The following is a 23,649-nucleotide window of genomic DNA, read 5'->3' on the forward strand; positions in this document are numbered from 1 at the left end:
GTGTCATGACAGTGTCATGTCACTCTTATGTAGCTACCTTCAAGTAAAGTGTTACCGTTTTAATTACTCCATGCACTCTAAACACAAGGTACATTTAGTTGTTTAGCAAGTTATGTAACATTATTGTTATGTTTTCCCTTTGGCTAGAAATGTATTTTAATCAGCGCTAGAACGTGGGGTAGTGTTGCAGTTCAGCCTTAATGAGTATTAGAACAACAAACAAACACAAAAATGATCCTACAAAAAAAAGAAATTCACCTGCCAAAACCTTTTTTCCCCTTTTCTTGAGTCATAAACACAGGAGATAAAACAATTTGGAACAGACTTAGAAAATTGATCACCAGAATGTATTTTCACACTAGCCTCTCCGGGCTTCCATACTCACCAGTCTCCACAGTAAAGTATTTTGGTGTGCCAGAAAATGTCAAATGAGGAACCTTTAAACCAGCACCAAACAGCATGTATGAACAGTTGGATCTTATGATAAGCCTCAACCCATAACTCTCCTTCTCCAATAAAAAAACAGTATTCATGTCAGTTTAAAATTGCTCTTGAGGGAATTACTGTAATTGTTGGGGCTTTGGAAATTATAGAGTGTGGTCTAGACCTACTCTGTCTGTAAAGTGTCTCGAGATAACTCCGTTATGATTTGATACTATAAATAAAATTGAAAATTAAAATAAATACCATCAGTATTTTTTCTAAATTGGTGAGACAGTAATGTTTAATTATCTTTAAATATTCCTCCTAAAATGACAATACAATACCAATATGGGACAGACGTGCCAGTGTACAGTCTTTTGAAATAACTGGGATGTTTTCAAACCATGAGTTTGTCTCTGCAGCTTTACTGTGGCTGCTAAAGAAATCACATTAGCACGTGTGCTTTTAAATGGTAAATATCCAGCAAATCTTTATGTAAATACCTTAAAATGTGATGGATTAAAAAAAAATGTACACATGCTGCATACAGACAAATTGCAATTTTAGTTACAAATTCTCCTTTTCTTTACTTAACAGCATTGTTCCAGTTTTGACTTACTATGCTGTCCTACCTACAAGTTGTAATCATTGACTTTTGTTGAACCCCGACTTTTGGCATTGATAAAACATATTTATGGACAGTGAACGAATCGTCCTACATGTATTTCAGTTTGGTGTCGTTAAAATAATGATGATAATGATGGCTGTGAAGTGACAGACCTGGCTTAGCTCAGATCTGTGAATAAGAGGATTCATCCAATGTCAGTCCAGCAGCTTCAGGCACTAACTCAGAGCAGAGAGCTTGAGTCATCTGTGTCTCTCTCTTTCTATCTGTCTGTCTGTGCGTGCGTGCGTGCGTGCGTGCGTGCGTGCGTGCGTGTGTGCGTGTGTGCATATGTGTGTATGAGACAAGCATTTGCAGCCAGAGCAGGAGTTCAACTTGAATAACATCCGAGGCGCACAGAGGCCTGAATAAACGGCGTCTCGACCAGAACCGGCTCGTAAAAGAAATTCAATAAATGTCATAGATCCATCAATTCCTATCAAGCGCGTCAGTAAATACCACGTTTTCAATGGAAGGTTAACTTTATGAAGGAGAGCAGGGGTCACTTCACTTGGATGACGAGTGACTCTGGGCCAGCATAAGCAGGATATGCTCACAGGGGCCAAGGCCGTTTGCTTTGCAGTGTTGGCACAACTGCAGATAGACATGGAGTTCAAGTTATGACTTTCCCAGTGGAGCCATACAGAGGATCCGGCAGTTCTTGACTGGGACTCGGCCCCCCAGGATGGGCCGAAAGAGTGACAGGGGGCGGGGGGTGGGGGGTGGTTGGTGGGGGGGGGGGGCAGATGGTTGAAGCTGGATGCTGAATTTCTCTCCTATATCTGTATAAATACAGTATATCACTGTCTCAGTCTGCTGTTTGTCTATGCTCTTTCTCCAGATTAATTGAAGCACTTAACCACCCTGTCCATTGCAGGGGTGTGGAGAGGTATCACTTCTGAAACCTTTAAAAAATAAAAAGCACTATATTACCACTGTAGGTCTCGCTCTCACACAGGAACCCACACACCTTCCCCACGGCTCATGCCACTTCTGCCATAAAAGCCCTGGCAGTGATCCACGTGCCCATTAGCACGCGCTAAATAAGTGTCGTTAACAATGTATTACCCAGACTCCCCTGCTATGGCACTCCTACCCTACCCAGCGTCCTTTTAAAGCTCACAGGTAAATTATGTCAAAGGTTTTTAATAGACGGCCTATTTAGTGCGCAGTGGGTTACGCCTACTTTCACACTGACAAAATGTAGCCTATTTTTAAAACTACACCTGAATAAATGGGCCGGGCTGTGATTGGCTGAATAACCCCCCAAAGCCGTTAAAAAAAACACACCAGGTAGGCTTTACACCCGCACCTGCACATCAATGGGCTAATTCGCAAACAGTGTTTAAAATGGTATAACCTAGTGCTTGACATAGCCTTATTATAAACTGTAAGTGTATTAGGCCGATCATTGGATTCAATAAACAGCCTATTACCTATTATTATTTACCTGCTATGTTATCTGTTCAAAGTAAATTCGTTATTAATTAATGAAATTAAATTCCTTAGTCGTCCATAGGCCTATACCTAATTGTTCGATATCGAACAAAAAGGTGTTTTAAGACTATACGCAGTAATAAATCAAAGCAACAGCGCGAGACAATTAGAGTGGTGCAGCAGCACGCGCTCAGTTTCCTGGATGGAGGGAACCCTTTCATGGGCAACCTGTGATTTACACTTGTTTAACAAAATGTTAAATTTCAAATGTTCCCTACAGACGGATAAAAGGCTGCAGGCTAATGCTTAGCTTAGGCCTACAACGTTTTTCAAATAGTGCATCCAATCAAGTCCAGGTGCTAACAAACTGCGACAGCCAGCAGAACTGACACAACAGAACTACGGGCTGAAAGAAAAGAAAAAAAGTAGGCCTACACAAACAAATTTAGAAAATAAAATACATTCAAAAGCCAAGATTTTTGTCCAGTGTGAAGCTATACGTTCATCACATACGGAGGTAGCCTACTGCCAGACTGGCTACAATAGGAAGGCTCGGACACAGAGGGCTTCCCGCTAGTGTTAGAGCCAGTACAGAGAAAGAAAACGAGCTTATACAGCCTACTGTATGTTTAGAGGCCCAGATATGACCACAACCCCATTGCCTCAAAGCGCTTTCCGGTCATGTTGGCGATATAGGCCTACAGAAGTTACTTTGTTTCTAAATGTTAGATCCTGGTAGTGTAAAATAAACTGCTTTATGTGAAGTCATAGCTGTGGTAAACAATAGGCTACAAGTTGTAGTGAGTCATCGGTTTAGGCTTTATTTTCTTTATCGCTTTATTTTTGCAGTGTTATTTATAGAATAGAATAGAATGCCTTTTATTGTCACTATACATACGTACAATTATATTAAAAGCAACTCCTTTTCCAGTGCCAACATGTACGTAAAATAAATATAACAACACGAAATAAAATAAGTAGTGCGACAACAACAAAAAAAAAAAAAGTAAGGTACACAGTTCTGAGACGCTATACATATAAAAAATAAATATGGTTTTATATACAGTGCGATATGCAGTGTGGGTTATTGCAGATTATTTGAATATTGCCCAATAGTGGTGATCAAATTCAATGAGTAATAGATATTGGACAATGAGAGTAATGATATTGCACAGTATACAGATATTGCACAGTGGATATTTCTGAACGGTTGTGTTGTGTTACTTTATAATCCTTCTAAAATCAATCTGTGCATTTCTTTTCATATAAGGAGTTAGTAAATAATCGTACACCAACGGCAGGTGGCATAGTGATGTATAATATGCAAATACCTGTGCACCTGCTAACGAAAGAAATAAAGAATCAAAAACAAGAATTAGTTACTAAATGTATGTGATTTTATTACGAAAAAAACCCGGAATATCTATAAAAGCTGCAATGTGTTTCTTGGTGAGTTCTGAGTAAAGACGAATTATTATAATGAAACTGCGACAATTAATAACAGGAATGCGATAAAAGTGGTCGGCCTAATGAGACCCAGAGAGCAGGGTATTCTGGTGAACGAGCCATTTATCCAAACATTAAACATGCCAAGAGAGCTTAATGTTTATGAATTATAACATACCCTAAGTATTGTATCTCATTAAATAGCCATTGTGGAATAACGCCTAAGTAAAATAATTATTATTATTGCGGTTGTTGTTTTTATTATTACTCTTACATATTTATTTTTATTATAATTTCCAAGATAAGATTTTTTGGGGGGCTTTTTTTTCTTTTTTAAACTTCCACCAGCTATGGTCAGTGCATTAATGTCCTGTTTTTAAACTCTAAAATGTAATGGAACGCCAGTTTAAAAAATACAGCTTACTCCTCAAATGTTTGTCATATTTCATTGTTAAAAAACACAAGCTTTTTAGCTAAAATATTAATGAAAGTATGTTGCGTTTTTTGGTTTTTGTATAGGCTAACTGTAAAACAGATTTCGCTTAATGCAGCCAAATTAACGTCGTATTACTAAAAGTTTGTGATTGTCTGCATTTTAGTTCTAAAACTTTAGAGGCTATTTATGCCAATGCCAAGATAATGTCATGGGGCTACAAGCTTGTGTCGAATCGAAACTTAACTCTATTCCAAACAGAGCGTAACCTATTTCATTCTCACAGAGTCATGAAGAAATAGGACATTCTTGAATGCCCGGGGGAAGTGAAACACACGGCTTTTGATCTGATAACCCACGCGGATATGGGCACGGACCTTCCCCTTCACGGCCAATCAGTTACCATGAATTTATGCCAATAAACGATGGCGACACGTTGTTTATTTAACCAACAAGCCACGAGAGGCATTGAGCTTTGCAGTGATTTTAGTGCAGGAAACGTCCCTGGAGCAAATATGAAACTTAAAAAGAAAAAAGAAAAAAGAAAAATAAAACTAATGGCATTTCATGTAATCAAATTCTATTATTTCGTCAGATCTTGATTAGTAGCACACACAAAAAAAGACGTTGCTAAGTAACAAATTAGCCGGTTAATTAAGGCATCCGTTGGTCCACTAATATGCTAAATGTTGAATATGTTGTAGTCTATGTATATTAAACGGGTTTGCGTCAGTGTTGTGTTCATTGGAATATGTATGTCGGTTGTTAACAGGGCCATCAAGAATCAGTTTTAGAAACCCGCACGCGTACACACGCACGGCCTCACTGCCCCTGTTTATTTATAGCCATGTTCTACCCCTCCATATGTTTAAGCCACTCACCCGCTGCAACACGCATAGGCCTACATACGCGGCCCTAAAGTGTAGGAGATCATTTAAACGTGCATGAAGACAATCCAACTCATCTCTCAACTCACTTCAGCTGGTTGTATATAGGCTATTAAATCAATCCTAAGATCCTGTATCCGAATCAGAACTCTGGTCTAATCCATTTACTTTAATGACTGACTAAAGAAGACTATTTTTATACTTAGGCTACATTTTCAACCCAAAATAATAAACAACAAGCACTGTAAGCCGATAATGATAATTCATTATTAGTATGAAATGGGCATCTTTAAAGATAAGTCTTTAATGTAGGTATTTAGGCTTATATTTCGCTTATGTCTATGCTGAGTAGGCTATTTAAAACATTGCCTATAAATGATTGTGATTAACAACTGCTACGCTGTGACTACAGTTTCGATTTTAGTGCACTACAGCTTTTCATTTGTGTTGTTGCACTAAAACAAGGACTGGAATTTGTTTGCACATTGAAGTTAAGGATACCGTCACCAACATGTTACTACCCTACCAAGCTGCATAATCTTTTTGGTTATTAAATACAGCTTGTTATAATAATTTCATGAAGCAGAGCTTTTGCTGTGTTGGACTGTTTCGGGTTGCTCAATGATTTGGGACGACGTTCGGAGAACTGATAAGACTCACACATATTCCATAGACAGTTCAAGATTTTTTTTTTAATATGTCTTTTGAAGGGCACAAAATTAAGAAATGAACAAAATCTGAACACGGGCCTATTTTCTTTCTATTAAGGGCCAGTGAGTAGGTATAGGCCTACATTTATTATGGCCGCTTACAGTTGTAATGATTACGCTATTATCACACGCACAAAGCCGGGACATTATATGTGAAACACGTAGGCCTACATTGTGTAAGAAATGCTTATTCCCAGGATAGGGAGCACCAGTGTCCACCGTGCACGAGGTACTAATGGCCAGATATGCAAAGCATGTCGGGCCGGTGTGTGAAAATGCGCGCAATGCCCCAGAGAGACGCTCCTCGCGCTCCTTCGCCTGAAGACATGATTCATTCACCAGCTCTACTTTTACCACATAAGGCGGCACGAGCGGCCCCCACAGCGGGCGGGACCAAGGGAAAGTTCCGGGGGGCTGTGATTACTCGTGATTGGTTGCTCTGTGTTGTGACTGACAGGTCCCATTCTCCGGCTCTCCACTAAGCTCCGGTTGTTGACACTCTCCAAAAGTCCGCACGGCTCTCACGGATAACGGAGACATTATTAGGCTACAGCTCGTCCCGGCTCCCTCTGTTTCCTCTGCTGTCCGGCTCCAGGACGGACAACCCGTCGCACGGAAAGAACTGGACTGCCATCGTGGATTTCCTTGTTTTTCGACTCGGTGCGTTTTGAACTTTTCTTGCTCCCTGCAAGCTCGTGACGCCGTCTCTTTCCTCTCGTTCCTCTGCTCGGAGACCGAGAGAAATGGCAGAGAAGCGGCGGTCCCCGTGCGCGCTGAGTGTTAAGGCGCATGCATTCTCGGTAGAGGCGCTGATCGGAGCCGAAAAGAGACGCAGGAAGGCCGGGGAGGATGCTGTGTCCGCCGACTACGAGGACGGAACTGATGTATCTGATCTAACCGGCAGCCCGGGGCCGCGAGCCGACCGAGCGTGCACCAGCGACCGGGGCAGCGAGGCAGAATGTGCAAGTGACGGATCCCGTAAGTAAATAACAACAAAGAAAGCCGGTAGTAATACAAGCCTAATAATAAAGACTATACATTAAATGAATAATAGATTACAATGACTGCATACAATGGGCCACTGGAATAGCAACATTACCAAATTAGAAGTAGCCTATATCATAGTCAATATAAAGCTAAAATTATGTCCATGTTGCATTAAACCATAGGCTACTTCCTCATTAAAGGCTATAATTGTTTTCAAAGCTATTACTGGTATACAGCTGTTTATTTATTAGGCCATGCGCATTTGATACCCTATCACTGTTTTTAAGGATATTACTCAAACTTGCTTTTAGCTACTCGAGATTTGTTTTTAAATAAAAAACCTGCATTTTGTTTTCTCCATCAGGATCATGTATGCTCTCTTCTGCTTATTGCTGAGGAATATTTAGTAATAAGACGCAAAAGATCCAGATCATAAAGCAAAACAATGATAGGCTTTGGTCAGGTCCTCAGAGTGGAACTGTGATATCATATCGTGGCCCCGGTCTAGTAAATATGAGTGGTGTGAGTGTGACTAATGTAAAACGCTTTATGAGTTGTGTTGCAATCATAAACGCGCCAATTAGCAGCGTATAAAGGCAGGGGAACGGCCACGGAAAGGATGCTAAGAGGTCTGCAGAAAGCATAAACCGACTGGCCCGGACACATTAGGATTTCAATCTGCTGCACGTTTAAAACGCACTTGGCTGAGGATTTGTCTTTGTGTTAGTTTGGCTTGTTAGGCCCATGTCTAATGTCCATAAATTCCCACCACCTGGCGAGGCCTGCGTTGAATAGCGCAAATAACAACAGCGGTGAAACACATAAACACTACTGTTAGGGTGTCCTCTAAACATATCCCCAATATTAAAACTCAAGTACTACATCATGAAAAGCATTACACAGTTCCTACTGGGACTTAAATTGGAGTTCGGTAGTGTATAAACTTTAAAGACACATATAAAACTACAATATTCTAAATACCCAGCTTTCAGTGTATATTCAAGAAGGAGTTTAGTTTAATGGACGTAATCATAAGGCTACTATAAAGCATCTTTATCTCCTCGCAGCTAAAAAATAACTTGTAGTGTGTAGTAAAAGTTTTGACCTTTTTCGTGGGCTGCTGAAAGTTTTTTTTTAATCATTGCTACAGTCTCTGTAATGGGAAAATGTAAATGATATATAGCCTATTTAATATAATAATGTACTTAATAAGTCATATTTGGACAAATGCAAAACGTGCTTTGTGCAGTTATAGTCGTTAGATTGTATTAGCCTACAGTAATCGATTGTTCGTCTTGCTGTCATGTTTGTGTGCTTTTAAAATAAATGTAATGCATTCAGAATGTAGCCTTTTCTATGAGTCACAGGACAAAAGATCCTTGAAGTAGAATAACGCTTGGCTTAGATGGGTGTGTTACTATTGAAACGCGTTCATCTTTCTCGCCTCTTCTCCTCTCCGGTGCAGCAGAGAGCGAGGACGCGCTGCTCGAGAGCCCGCAGCCTGCAGCTCCGTGCACGGCGCCGGTAACCGCGAGCGGAGAGGAGACCCGCGTGGAACTGCAAGGATCAGACCTGTGGAAACGGTTCCACGAGATTGGCACGGAAATGATCATTACCAAGGCTGGACGGTAAGAGCCTATATTGTTCGCGAGGGAAACAAAAAGACGCGTTCAGAGATCGCTGAACAAAGAATTATACAATCTAGGCAAACCTTGAATAAACCAGACTTGTCTATAATAAAAAATAAATAAAAACATGCATACAAATATTTAATTTAGGCTAAAAGATTAAATAAGATAAGAGTACTACTAATTGAAATTTTGCTATTAAAAAAAGGCTTTGAATCCGATAATTATAGAAGCAATCAGCTGACTTCATTTCTCAAAGATAACAAGATGACGGTCTAAACTGCCTTGTCTGTTGTATTATTATTATTTTTATTAAGCGATAATATATTTTTGTATAATTATTATTATAAATGAATAACGACTGTGTGTTGTAAACCCATGTAGCCTGTAGCTGATCTGAAATCTCCAATGCAGATGATTTATTTGGTTTTCCTGTCAGGCGGATGTTCCCTGCTATGCGTGTGAAGATTACGGGCTTGGACCCACATCAGCAGTATTACATTGCCATGGATATAATCCCCGTGGACAACAAACGATACAGGTAAAAAAAAATTAATAAAATAACGCACAGAGCACGCACACACGCACACACACACACACACACACACACACACACACCAAAATTCATGAAAAAAGGTGTGATCCTTATAAAAAATTACAAAAGTCAAATTAAAATGAAGATTCTTAAGTGATAGAGAAACTGTAAATGCATAGAAGTAGGCTATAGGCTACAGAAATGGCCACACGCATGTCCGTTAGCATGTAGTCTTAATTTAGACACCATACACACTGTTCCTGGGCTGGGACAACCTAAGATTTTTCAATTGTGCAACTCTCGTTCTGTCTCCACAAATGGCGCTTGGCACCGGACTGCTGTCACGGCGGTTTTGCCATCCCTTTTGGGAAAAGGCCTTTTGGATGCCTAACCTCTCCACCCTAGAAGGTCAAACCAACACATGGTCGTTATAATGCAGAAGAAGAAGAAGAAGAAACAAACTGCGTGTTATTGCAACGGCGTCGATGCAGCAGCCAAGTCTTTGCCCCTGTACGCGTGTAGGTCTGTCATTTCAAACTTTCAAACAGCCGTTTAAATGTAAACACGTTTCTAGCGGCGCGGTGGAGTGATGAGTGACATCCTAAATGGACGTGTTATTGGGCCAGCCTGACCTGACAAGATATGGCGCATTGTACAGGGGATTACGGTAACGTGGCGCTCACACGCACCGCACAGTTAATGATCTGCTGGCAACAACGCGCCGTGGAGGAGCGAGAGTCAGCAGCGCCTAACAGCAGGTGATGAGCACACCTTCAACCAGACGAGGAACTAATTAGTTGGGGTACTAGCTGAAGGCGATTAGACGTATAGCCCATGCGTATAGGCCTACCTCGTTTTAAGCATTTAATTGCATTCCGAAAATAGTACAAAGTAGTTTTAGGCCTGATTAAGCCTGATCTAAGTTGACATTTGTCTTGGCAGGCGTTTTTTTTAACCTCTTCATATAAAATGCAGCACAAAAGAAAAATGTGTTTGTTTAATTAAATAATGATATAAGCATAGCCAAGCTCAAACGTGAGATCTGCAGTTGAATTATAATTACAACTTTGATGGGATTATGTTAGGTTCCCGTGACTGATTCAGTCCTCTCTCTCGACTTTTAAAAAGGTCTCCATATCACTTGTGGTTATTGGTGGTCGTTGGTCTTATTTTCTGGCGTTTTTCTTCCGTGAAATGGGGTGAATAGCAGTATGAGGAAGAAAAAAAAAAAAAAAAAATTTAAAAAAATGCTAACTCGGGACATTGTGTTCATTTACCTCCCCGTGTGTGTGTGTGTGTGTGTGTGTGTGTGTGTGTGTGTGTGTGTGTGTGTGTGTGTGTGTGTGTGTGTGTGTGTGTGTGTGAATTGTGAAGGTACGTGTACCACAGCTCCAAGTGGATGGTAGCGGGGAATGCGGACTCGCCTGTGCCGCCCAGAGTGTACATCCACCCGGACTCCCCGGCCTCAGGAGAGACGTGGATGCGTCAGGTGGTCAGCTTCGACAAACTTAAACTGACCAACAACGAACTGGACGATCAGGGACATGTAAGTGCCACAACGAAGACTGTCTGTAAAATATTTCTATATGATACTATTATAAGATGGGTAACCTACTTCACTGTGGCCCTTTTGAATTGTATTTTATCTCCGTTATAATAGGACTAGCATCATTTTATATTTTGATTTAATATTTTTGTTGTTGTTGTGATAATTCTAGTAGGCCTACTCTTCTAGTATCATTTAAAACTGTACATGTTATCATTAAAAAGTCGATTTTTAAAGCCTGCAACTGAATTGTGCTGCTGCATAAGAAATTGGGCCTATGACTAATATTTTTTAAAATAAAAATTCCCATTTGTGACATTGTTGCAAGAACAATAATTCCCTCTTTAAGATAAGGGCCTCTGATTTGACATATTGTGGATGTTTATGTGTGCAGGTGCATGTGTCTATGCATCTCTGTGTCCAGGTGTTCATGTTCATTATCCAACTATTATGTTTTATGGCTGTGAATAACGTGAAGTTGCTGTTATATTTTTTTCCCCCTGCCTGTTCAGATCATTCTGCACTCCATGCACAAGTACCAGCCGCGGGTCCATGTGATCCGTAAGGAGTGTGGAGAGGAGTTATCCCCAGTGAGAGCCATCCCTGCTGGGGAAGGCACCCGCACCTTCGCCTTCCCTGAGACGGTGTTCACCACCGTCACAGCGTATCAGAATCAACAGGTAGCCAAGCTGACCTCCACACAACCACATGGCCTCTTAAAACCAAACCCACTGGAAGTGCTACACTGACTGCCCTGTTGCCAATGGATATTATTGTTTGTTTTGTAGTTTTGTACAGTTACTAACAAGCGATGACTGATAAGGAATTGAAACCAACTTCTTCAGGTTGCACTAGAGAATGATATCAGACAGAACGAGACTATAAAAAGTAAAAAAAAAAGTAAAATAAGAAACTATTTTAGTTTCTGTGTCTTAACAATTTCATGTTTTGCACCTGGGTCTGGTCTGCATTTTAAAGGCAGATTATTGTGCGAGTGTGAGTGCAGGTGTGTGTTTTGCAATACAGAGAGAGAGAGAGAGTGACAAAGGCCCTGCGGTTTTCCTTGGGAGTGTTTTACCAGTTCCAGCGAGGAAACGCTTATTGGACTGATTTTTTTTTTTTAAGTAGATTTTTGAAGTACTTTTCTACATTGCTTGAGCGTCTCATGTTTTCTGAATTTTGCCCAAATTTCAAAGCCAACTTCTTCAATAAGTAATAGCTGCAGGTTTATTTTTTATTTTTTTTCTGGATTTTTGCACTAGCCCAGTCAATGCCCAGCTTTGAAGTAGGATGTTCGCTGGGGTTAGCTGGCCCACAGCGCATGATGGCTGAAGTCAGAACATGGTGGCGATGCCTATAAAAGTCCCTTTGGATGCGGGTCACAGAGTTGGGCGTTAAACACCACCCACAGCCTGGGCTGGCAGCCCCACAGACATTAACACACACACACACACACACACATACATTCACATATAGCTATGTGCAAGGAAACATGCATTCCCACATATGTTCGTCTCATACAAACAGCACAGTTGGCAGCAAACTATGCACATTAATGTATTTATTTATAGATCTGATAAAAAAAATATTACAGACAAAGACAATTATTTGGGCTGGAAATAATCTTCCATTACACAGTATGTTATCGTGGACTTTGTAATAACACATTTTTGGGAAAAAAAATTAGTGTCTTATTTTACTTTTCAGATTACAAGGCTGAAAATTGACAGAAACCCATTTGCCAAAGGCTTCAGAGACTCTGGCAGAAACCGGTGAGTTCAATTCAACCACAGAGATTTTCACATTATCTAGTGCATTAGGGGTAATATGGGATGCATGACTGCATTATATTCTGGCTTGGTTGGGGTTTTTGTCACGGCTATTTCGGTCTGATTTTATGGGGAGCAAAGCTTTGTATTTTTTTTTTTTCTTCTAATGGAAAATGTACAACAGCCTCCCATTAAATCTGTTCTAAATGGCAGACAAGAAATTGACTAAACTGAACAGACGTGGCACACATAATTATGATTTCACCATATTTAACGGTGATGCATTTTCGTTAAAATGTGCTAACTTTAAAGGCACATTAATCCCCGCAACTGCACAGTTACAGGCACATGCTTTGAGAGGGGAAAATCTAACCTCGGCTGCAAACCTAAATGGAGCGTCAGATTCCAGTCGGCCTCGAGAACATAAACATCAACAGCAAAATAATAAAAGTCCAGAGTGTCCTGAAGAAAATCTGTATAAACACATTTCTAAACATATATAAACACAGCATTAAAACAACACAGCAGTTAAACTCCAACAGTCTCCAAACAGCCACTCCCCCGAGGCCTCACAGAAATCATTAGAGAGGAGGGGAGAGAAAAGGGGGGAGAGCAGGAGAAAGAGAAGGAGAAGGAGCGTGTGAGACAGGAGATTTGAGAGGGAGGAAGGTAGAAAACAGCAAACTGGATAACCCTGACAGCTGACCCTATAAAAGTTAAACTCAGGAAGGCCGATGAAAAAAACTCCCCTTAAATATTACAGGAAGAGTTAAGCAGTTTGCTAAATAAACTTCTGCTCTGATAGGCTGCTTTGGAGCACACAGAACCGCTCCGGGCAGCTTGTCTAAATTATCACCGTGGCTACAACCCCGCGGGGGGGAAGACTTTTATCCTCACGCTAACGAGGGGTAACAGAGCACTCGCATTACCCCGCCACAGCAACCCTCTGCCCCACCTAGAGGAGGAGGGAGACGCAGATTGGGAGGGGGTGGGGGGAGTGGGGAAGGGGAGTCCCACCTCATAAATCCTTGCTGCGGCTTCCTGCTCCTTCGTCCTGATTCGCCCGTAAAAGCCGTGTGAAAGCAATTAACTCCGAGCACCCGGCTGGCAGCAGCCAATGGCAACGTGGCGTTTATGCCCCTCATTACCTGAGGTCTCCATGGAGATGGCGAGAGAGGCCCCACAGGCGACTAAAATGGCCGCCAGGTGGTTTGGCGGTAATGTGAGGCAGGCTGGGAGAGAGCGGCTGCAGCTGCATCAGGGGACTAAAGAAAGTGCAAGACAAGGAAGTTCTGATGACCTTTCAGTAATGCTGATTAACGTGTGCTAACGTGTGCATTCATGTGGGTTTTACAGGATGGGTCTGGAGGCTTTGGTTGAGTCTTATGCATTCTGGCGCCCATCTCTGCGAACGCTCACATTTGAGGACATCCCTGGCATTACCAAGCAAGGTAAGAGTTAACTACCGGGAGTTTTCCGGATACTGAGTAATGAGTCGAGTCGTCCGGCCTAAATGGCAACCTTCTACCAAAGAGGAATACTTCCTTTTTTGCTTTTGATAGAAACCTAAATCATACGTTATTGTCAGGGATGTCCCGATCGAACATTTAATAACAACACCTCAACTTCGGGTATCTGTCAATACACAGTGCTGACCCACTCAATGACCTGTTCACTCATTTTTTCAAAAAATTTAACCTGCATACCTCACTGTGTTCAACTCATTGGAATCATTTTATGTAAGGAAACAATAAACTAGAGCAATATATCAATATTATATCGATATCGTGATATGAGACTAGATATCGTCTTAGATTGTGGATATCGTAATATGACATTAGTGGTGTCTTTTCCTGGTTTTAAAGGCTGCATTACAGTAAAGTGATGTCATTTTCTGAACTTACTAGACTGTTGTAACTGTTCTATTATATGCTTTTACCCACTTAGTCATTATATCCATATTACTGATGATTATTTATCAAAAATCTCATTGTGTAAATAGTTTATGAAAGCACCAATGGTCAATACTACAATATCGTTGGGGTATCGATATCGAGGTATTTGGTCAAAAATATCGTGATATTTGATTTTCTCCATGTCGCCCAGCCCTACAATAAACCATGGAGAAAGTAGGTGGTGCATCCCTAGTTGAATTTAAACCAACAGACAACGCCATCATGTAAGTGGATATAGGCTCACTTTTTCTGTTTTTCTGCCTCGGTTTCTGTAGGGATCCCAGGAGTTCATGGTGGGATCGGACCATCATCTCACCTGCTCTCCACGTCCCCGTGCTCCTCACCTTTCCAGGTCTGCCCTCTCAGCCCGCCTGACTACACCTGCAGCCGACCCACACACCCTCTCCATCGCTACAGCAACCCCCCGGAGCCGTTCCCCCCTCCCAGAGGTCCATCGGCGTATGAGGGCGAAGGATTCTGTTCTCTGCCTCTCCCTGCTTCTCAATTTGGCTATCTATCCAACCCCACGCCGCAGGGTTACGCTGGGCTTCGCCTCCACACACCGCCCTACAGCCTGTACGGTTACACATTCCCTCCCTCGCCGCGCCTTGCAGCCAGCCCTGATAAAATGGCTGCCGCTGCCACTGCCAATCATCAGAGTCCCTTCCTTGGCTCGTCTCCCAGTGGGACTCTAACGGACAGTCTGGGTGTACTCAGTGGAGGACAGCAGGGCTTCTTGTTTGACTCCCGGACTTTAGGACTGACAGGTAGCCAGCCGGGAGGCGGGGCCTCACAGGTCACTGCCCACATGGGCTGAATACGACTCCGGACATCTAGCGTTGTCACGAAAAACGAAACTGGTTCAGAACGTTCTACGAATTAATCACCCACGTGCTGAAAAAGCATCAGGCTGAATTGTGGACAAACAGAGAGGAGTGACAGATCAAGCCATTGGCCTCTGTGAGCATAAAGAGCTTTTAACTGAAGGGAATATTTTTTACGTTCTTATCTTTTAAGTATGTTCTCTAGGACAATGCACATGCAGCTGCAGTGGTCACTAAAGGGAGAAACTACCTGCAGCTTTGGATAAGGAGTCCAAACGATGTAACCAGCAACTAAACTGGAGCTGAATATGGACTGGGCAGAAACTGGGCTGGCCCAGGCACTCAAAGCAAGCACTTCAACACCTGGCACGAGGCCTTGAAGCAGTAACTGTTAGACTCACACAGCATTCTACATTGCCTCCTTGATCTTGCCTACTTTGGATGGAGTTTCTGAACACTACTTTTGAACTTGTTTTTTACGGGATACATTGACTAAATTCCTTTCGTCAGTTCAATTCTTCGTCATTACATGCCTGGCGGTGTTCTCGATCAAATCTTTGGAATAACAAACATGTAGTCCATCTAGTAATAATGCACTACAGGCAGGGCCGTATCACCACTTTTTACACACAACACCAGGAGCCTGTCACATATTAGCGTGATGACATCATGGCCTTAAGAGACCATGGGAGATATCCCAGTGACAGTTATGGACTGACGAGGTTAAAGCTGTGGGAGAATTATGGATGAAGGACTGATCTACGTATTCTACGTCTGGTTTGACAGATGTTTCTTTGATGCAGCTGTTTTGATGGCAGGCTGAAGTACACCTTCCTTTGTGGGACACAGGCGCAACTGTGCAAGATGACTCTGTATATAGCGAGGGGAAGGCGGGTGGGAGGAGAGATGTGTGTGTATATAAAAGGCTGTGTGACCCTTCGCACTTAAAAACCCCAATGCACCTGCTTCTGCTCTTTAGACTGGGTCAGGTATGCAACAGCCGACCGTGAACTTGACCGAAAAGCTTTTCTTCGCAAACACGCGCTATATCAGCACGCCCTTTGGCCGAGGACATTAACATGTTCTGTGACCTTTTTTGAGCCAAATAAAATATAAATGTATGTATTCATGTCACAATGTTAATATGTAATCAATATCTTACTAATTTAACTGATTTCGTTTTGTTTATGGCAATTGTGAACATGCCAGTGTGTGTGTGGGAGCGTTTTCTTTCCACATTTTTTTTTTTAAAAGTGAAGCAATTGCTTACAATATAATATTTCCTTGTGAAAACAAAAAAAGTACGCTTACTGTTCTCCCTTATGTATGTGCTAGTGGCATTGTGAATGTGTGTGTGTCTGTGTGCGATAAAGCAGTCAATGATTGGGGTTGTTTCACAGGCTTTGGATTCCAGAGAAATGAAAATACCACAGCAGACAGGGGGAAAGAACAACTCTCAGACACACACACACACACACACACACACACACACACACAAGCAAATAAGACTAAGACCTACATCTCTGCTGAATTGGCTAGTCACACAAGGCAGGGTGTGCGGTGAATGTGGATGTGGGTGTGATGGTGTGGACATGTGTGAGTATGCACATTTGTGTGTGTGTGTGTGTGTGTGTATGTGTCGCAACAGGTGGTTGAGCTGACAGCGAATGTGTGACCTAAGACGCCAAGAATCCAAGACAAAACACAGAGACATATTTCCTCTGTTCCTCGTACCCAAAATACATTTTGAAAAGAAAACAAGACAAGTGCTACATCTCATCTCTTGTAATAGCTAGTACTTTGTCAGTTAGGACACAGTAAGGACTCATATTTATCAACTACCCAAAAACATACAGTGTTTTATCTTTATATCATGACACGTGCAATAGAAGGATTATGAAAAACTATAACTGCAGAATTGCGGATAGATCTGAATTAACTCCTGAAAACACTCTCCTGCCTGCACAGTCTGAACTCTCAAAGTGGCCATTTTGAATTTACACTGTACTGTGGTTAGGAGACTTTACCCATAATACGGGCATTTACTGTGTGCGTGAGCCTGCAAATCCCATTACTTCAATACAAATGAGCTGATAAAACTCAGATAAGATAAGAAATCTTGGAGCCACAGCAGCTGGTTACGGTCGACCAGATTCTGCTAACTCTCATGATTCAATTATATGAGACCGTCGTAAAGTTTGGCCCCATATACTTTGGGTTTCTAATACGGGGGATTGAAACTGTCCGATATAGGTCACAACTGTACGACATGCATGCCGATATGCAGTACAACATCATGCTGTTATCAAATTTCCGCCTCCAGGTATGATTCAGTAGGAAGTCGATCTGTTGACAAAGCTTTGCAGTTCTTCACTGATTCACTCAACCTGATTTTTCACCTTTCCCAAGCATTCATCCCAAAAGTTGCTGACTCTCTCCTGCTGTCATCCATTCCCCTTCAGTTGTCTCCTGTCACTCTGAAGGTGAGGGGTGCTGACGAGAGGAGCACATGTGAGGGAGGGGGACGTAAGGGGGGTGAGGGGAGTTTATTTTAGAACCCATAAATGATTGGCTTGTTGTTTCTGATTGACAGTAGACGGGCCCCCTGCCTGGTGCTTCTGTACCACCCACCCTCACACACACACACACACACACACACACACACACTTATATGCACACACACACACATCTATATGCACAGTGCTAGCTAAATCTCTTTCAGTTTCTTTTCAGTCTGTCAGCCTTTGAAAGCTTATGTTTTCTAGGATTTCTGATTTAGGAAGGATAGATACAGTTTGTATAATGCTGCAGAAGGTCTCAGGCACACACACTCATATATTTACGCAGACAGTGGTCCAGTGCTTCTCGGCCAAGGTGGGGACATTAACACTTGTGTACGACCAGGTGCCGACGTGACAGATCTGTCACGCTGTCCGCCTGGAGGAGGAGGAGAGAGGAGGGAGGGAGGAGGGAAGGGGAGGGAGGAGGGAAGGAGAGCTAGCAGAAAGCAGGAGCAGCGTGTGTGTTTAAGATTTGTATGAAGTTAAAGCTAAGGGTCAAGATGATCTTCATATAGTATTTCTTATCCAACTAGCATAGGTACATACTGTAGATGTCGTTGTCATATTTTTGTTGTTCAAGAGTTCAACAAATGTCACGGCAACCTGTCCAGTAGGGTTTGAAAGTTACAGGTAGAAACTTTGGCAGTGCGGGAAAAGAAATTCATTCTGTAACACCACTGTACAACTACATGTGGACTGTGTGTTACTGTATTATAACACAGACCAAGAGAGTAGACTCTGAATTTAAGAATATCCCAGTTAAACTTTGATTCAAATCATATATTTTATCAACATTTTAATCTGATCAATTTAATAGTTCTGAATCAGGACCGTCAGTACTTGGAGTACAGTACAGTACTGTAGACTACAGCAGTCCATTGAGTGCTGATACATTTAATGAACATCTCATTTATTACAATGCTCATAACTAAGCTGCCAATAAAAACTGTATTTTTTTTATTTATTTTTTGAAGTTAATAAAAAGCTAAATCCTCATCAGACGATAGCCGATGCTGAGATTGCATTTCGGCCAATGTGTTCTGCATATTTTGCTCTCCACATGGCAGACACGTTAACCTGCATGCCGCCAAAGCCTGCTCAAACGTGATTGGTCAATGCTTCTCGGAGTACAAACGTGCCACAAACGGAAACCTTCCACACTTCCAATATCAAAATCTTGACCCGTTGCCTACAGATTCTGCATAAATGCAGATAGCCGTTTATAGAGATTAACCAACAACCAACATTACCAACCTTTTGGCCCGACCCCCTTTGCCCATCAACTTCCCCGACCTGCTGCATTATGCACTTTGTTTCCATGCATAATATGAAAACAATACATTTGAAAGTAACACTTTAAAATATGGAGTAACCAATACCCTACCCATACTGGCTGGTAGAGAAGAAAGCTGGATTTGGCTTGTAATCCCAAAAGCCTTTTCGTTTTTTTAGCTGGTATTTTAATGTGTCATCACAACTAATTTCACAGTAATACAAATCACTGTTTAATGTATCGACTCTACTTGTAATATCTATTATTAACTAAGTAGACAACTTTGATTTACTGTTAACATTAGCTGTGCATAAATACACCCCTTGCAGTGCTGCCAAAGCATTTCATCATGACACTGAATATTCCCAAAGCTCCGAGGCATCCAATCAAAGCAGAGAGACATCAGTCTTCGTTTTAGAGTGTGTATAGTGTATTCATGCCAGCTCAGACATATTAACATAGACACTATAATAAAATTGAAGCATGAATTAGAGAGAGCAAAATGTAAAAAATATGTTTTTACCAAGCTGTGCATGCTCTCTCTCTCTCTCTCTCTCTCTCTCTCTCACACACACACACACACACACACACACACAACACACACACACACACACACACACCATTCCATTTTCCACTTGTTGCTTGGTGCTGAATATTACAATCATCTACAAGCACTTCTGACCTTTCCAGTCACAGTGTTTACACAAACAGATACAGTTTGGCACATAGGCTCAATTAACCAACGCCAACTCAAGTGCAGCTCTCTTTAAAAACAATCATACTGTACATAGGAGACTTTTTGAGTCAATGGGGATACAATATAGTGTTTGCATCAGAGAATTATTTCAACCAACTGAATTAAATTAGTGTGGATTACATTAAATATGAGCAAAAAGACATAAAAGCATAAGAAAGTGCTGCTGTTGGGAAAACGGTTGGTAAAACAGTTCATTGGCATCAATTTCAAATGTTTCCCATGTACAGAATGATGGTCTCTGGCATCCTCAAACAGTGAGTCTTGTCTGAAGTGGAATAAACCTATTTACCATATCTTTCCTCGCTGCCTTTCTTCCCTCAGGGAATTGGCAACCCGGAGCACTCAACACAGAAGTTTGCATTTTGCATAGAGGCAAGTTATGTGGTTTTAGCATCCTGTGTGATTGAAGTGAACATTAACATACGGGCCGCCGAGGTGACCACGTGGTTGAGCGTGCTCAGAGGGGAGTTGCGGCCTGCTGTACGTGACCAAGCATATGAACCAGGGAGTCCACAGGTGAGGTCATGTTGGCCAGTGACTAGAAAGTTCCCTGAAGCACAGACTAAGGTTTGGCACAGAAACTCGCAACAGAGGCAACAGAAAAAGCAGGTCTGTTTGCGTCTGATGAGCAGCATATTAGAATTCCAAATGGCAGTTTAGCCAAACTTATCTTGACATAAAGAAAAAAGCCTCATGTTTCTTAAAGACAAAAGGACTCTCAAAGATTTCCCAAATCAATGTGGTATTGTGTTGTCTGTACGCATTTTGAGCTATCCGCGTGTATGTCTACGCTGTATCGCTGTATACAGCGGACGGCAGTCTGCAACGTCACAGCATAAACATACACCCCCCTTTTTTAAAGCCACGTGGCGTGTTATCGTGAGGCTACGTGTTATCGCGACACTACGGTTGGGTTTAGGAAATCTCACACGCAAGTTGGGTTTAGGAAAAGAAGAAACGGTGGGGATTAGGAAAAGAAGAACGGGATTGGGTTCAGGAAAAGAAGAACCGTTGGGATTAGGAAAAGAAGAACGGGGTTGGGTTTAGGAAAAGAAGAACCGTTGGGATTAGGAAAAGAAGAACAGGGTTGGGTTTAGGAAAAGAAGAACCGTTGGGATTAGGAAAAGAAGAACAGGGTTGGGTTTAGGAAAAGAAGAACCGTTGGGATTAGGAAAAGAAGAACAGGGTTGGGTTTAGGAAAAGAAGAACCGTTGGGATTAGGAAAAGAAGAACAGGGTTGGGTTCAGGAAAACAACAAACATGGAAAGTAAACACCACACATGGATCACGATCCCCACTCTCCTGGGTGAAAGTCCTGTGTTTTACCCATCCTCCCTATGTGGATTTTCGGCCTTTCATACTACTCGCAACGGCGTCAATTCACACGCAATCACAAGGTAATGTAAGTCAATGGAGGCCAATCGGCGTTCATAAACACGCTAAAAAGCGAGTATGCGTCTTGATAACACACCAAAATGGCATACGAATTGGCGTGTAATACATACGCCACTTCAGGAGATCAGTCTGCCCAAATAGGAATTTTGTAATGATCTTAAAATATGTGTCAACACTAGGAGTCAGATGGATTTCAGCGAAAGACTTCATATCAAGCTGGCGTGTTGCCGTGTTTCTCAATTTAAGGAGCCCGAGATTTATGGAAGAGAGAAGACAGGACTGAATGTTGGAGCAAAGAGGCTCTTCTGCCCCAGGAAGTGCACCTGTGATCTAGGGGGGGCTTCAGCTGGTGACAAGAGGAGGGTGGGTGTGCTGATGATGTGGCAGGCTCAGCTCAGCCACTTGTGCGTGACCTGTTAATGGCCTAGCGGGTATTTGATGACAGTTGCAAGAATCTGAGGCTCAGGGTGTCCTTTACAGCCATTAAATCTTTGTCTGATTTATGGTCAGCTCCGCAGGGCATGTTTCTTAGTAGCCTCCCATGAACTCTGATCTATGAGGCGGGTGTTAAGAAATAATTATGACACAATATTTTCCTGTAATCTTTCCATGTCAACAAAAAGGACAGGAGCACCTCCGACGACTCTCTCTCCATTTCTGCAGGGATATACAGGCACAGAAACAGACACACACACACTCATGTGAACACATGCGTACACTTCAAAATTTGTGTATAACGCTGCGTGCTTGTGTGAGATACTGAGAAGGCTCGATAGACTGAGTGTCGAGCCAAAATGAAAGGACAGGCTCTGCGATGTCTTGTAAATGTCTATCGGTTCTTTATATGATCTGTGGCGATGTCCCTTGGCTCTGGCCAACACATAACCAAACGCAGGACAGTTATTCACAGCTGCCTTAGGCGGACAGTTTTAAAGGCTGAGGACTTTTTGGGGAACTTAAATTAACACTTGACCTAAACACCTGCTAAACAGTGGCACCAAAGAAACGATGGAAAACACCCAAACTAGAATACACAAACAGTATGTTGACAATTCTGCACGTCACGATTTACAGCCAATGCCAACAGCCAGTGCCAATACAGGAAGTAGTGTACCCTATATGCAGCAAAGCAGAAAGTAAGGGTGAGAATGAGGTGAGTCCAGTGGTTACATACTGTAGTCCAGACATGGCTGTAACAATAGCAGGACAGCTCAAAGTGTATCTACTGTATTAGTAAGAAACCAGCAGTTACTATGATGTATTGAAGTTGAGATCTCCACTTTTGAGCAAAGTTGCAATTGTAAGCATATCAAACACTTCATTTCCTGAATTCTGGTGAATTTTTCTAGTTGTGCTTTTTCTGCATCAATTTATGGTGCAAGTTAAACATCACAGGAGCAGAAGTTTTGGAATGCTAACAAATTAATAATTGTTTAATTTTGTTTAAAAAAAAAAAAAAAGGAAATTGTTTCACTTTAGACAGTCTGGGCAGGAAGTGTAGTCTGGGACTTTGGCTCTTTATTCAGAACTGGAACTGAGTGTAAAACAATCCATGTACCCACAGAGCCAGTCACTAGTTCAATGGACCATATGCATGTGTAGAAGTGTCACAGGACAGTCATCAATTCCATTCTATAGAGTTTTCCTTTAAATGTCATTGAAAGCGGTGCACAAATCCAAGGTTTTCCCTAGGTTTGTGGAAGATTTAGGGGTCCTCCCCCAAGAAAATGTTATATTTTAATAAAAGAAAATGCAATTTCACATAATTTTGAAGCATTATTATTACCAAATCTGTGTCTACAACGTTGGAGAAGCTAGAGCAGATAATAAATAAATAACACGCAAAACGTGTAAAGTCAAAAGTTGCTAAAGAAGTCCACTTGGGACCAACCACAATCATTAGATCTGATAAAAGTCATTAAGATTTGTTAGGTTTGATGCTCACATTGATTTTACATTAATTTGGCTTTGGTGCTGCCCAAAACGACTTGGGTGCTGCACCGAAGCCTTATAATGGTAGGGAAAAACGTGTAACTGTAGGATTAAATCCTCTTACACACAGTCAGGGTTAACATGTTTCTGCTGCAACCTTATTGTCTTTGATTTGGGTGTATGAGCAATTAGAACTACTGGTCAGCAGTGTGCTGGTTACTGATCCACAGCAGACGCTGCTGGAGGTGACTGACAGGGTCATGCCTGAGTGTGTGTGGGTTTGTATGTGTATGTATCTTCTCTGTGTGTGTATGCTTTCATGTAACAAAAATAGTGCCCCTTCCTGGGCCTCAGCTCTGACATTCTGCTGCTAATAGGGAAGGTGCGTGTGAGTGTCCATATGTATGTAGCCCTGATGTAGCCCTTGCCTGACCGTGGCCCTGTCCAAGTCTTAGCATGCTCATTTATAGCCAAGCAGCCCATCAAT

General features: G+C 41.9%; 1 protein-coding gene across 2 annotated transcripts; it reads left to right on the forward strand.

Moving 5' to 3' along the window:
• Positions 1-6,474: 6,474 nt before the first annotated feature.
• tbx18 (T-box transcription factor 18) lies at positions 6,475-16,629 on the forward strand. 2 transcript variants are annotated; one of them, XM_039780898.1, is made up of 8 exons: positions 6,475-6,978; positions 8,453-8,615; positions 9,055-9,156; positions 10,525-10,696; positions 11,209-11,376; positions 12,404-12,468; positions 13,822-13,916; positions 14,696-16,629. In XM_039780898.1, the coding sequence occupies exons 1-8, from the start codon at positions 6,744-6,746 to the stop codon at positions 15,235-15,237; spliced, it is 1,542 nt and encodes a 513-aa protein (XP_039636832.1). In that variant the 5' UTR covers positions 6,475-6,743; the 3' UTR covers positions 15,238-16,629. The 2 variants fall into 2 exon arrangements, with proteins under 2 accessions (XP_039636832.1, XP_039636833.1); XM_039780899.1 differs by having other exon boundaries at positions 8,456-8,615.
• Positions 16,630-23,649: the final 7,020 nt, after the last annotated feature.

The sequence above is a fragment of the Perca fluviatilis genome, chromosome 18, assembly GCF_010015445.1.
Source record: "Perca fluviatilis chromosome 18, GENO_Pfluv_1.0, whole genome shotgun sequence".
NCBI lineage: Eukaryota > Metazoa > Chordata > Actinopteri > Perciformes > Percidae > Perca > Perca fluviatilis.

Coding starts and splice junctions, on each gene's coding strand:
- tbx18 (XM_039780898.1), top strand. CDS start 6,744: ATGGCAGAGAAGCGGCGGTCCCCGTGCGCGCTGAGTGTTAAGGCGCAT. Junction 8,616..9,054: donor ATCATTACCAAGGCTGGACG/GTAAGAGCCTAT, acceptor TTTTCCTGTCAG/GCGGATGTTCCCTGCTATGC. Junction 10,697..11,208: donor AACTGGACGATCAGGGACAT/GTAAGTGCCACA, acceptor CTGCCTGTTCAG/ATCATTCTGCACTCCATGCA.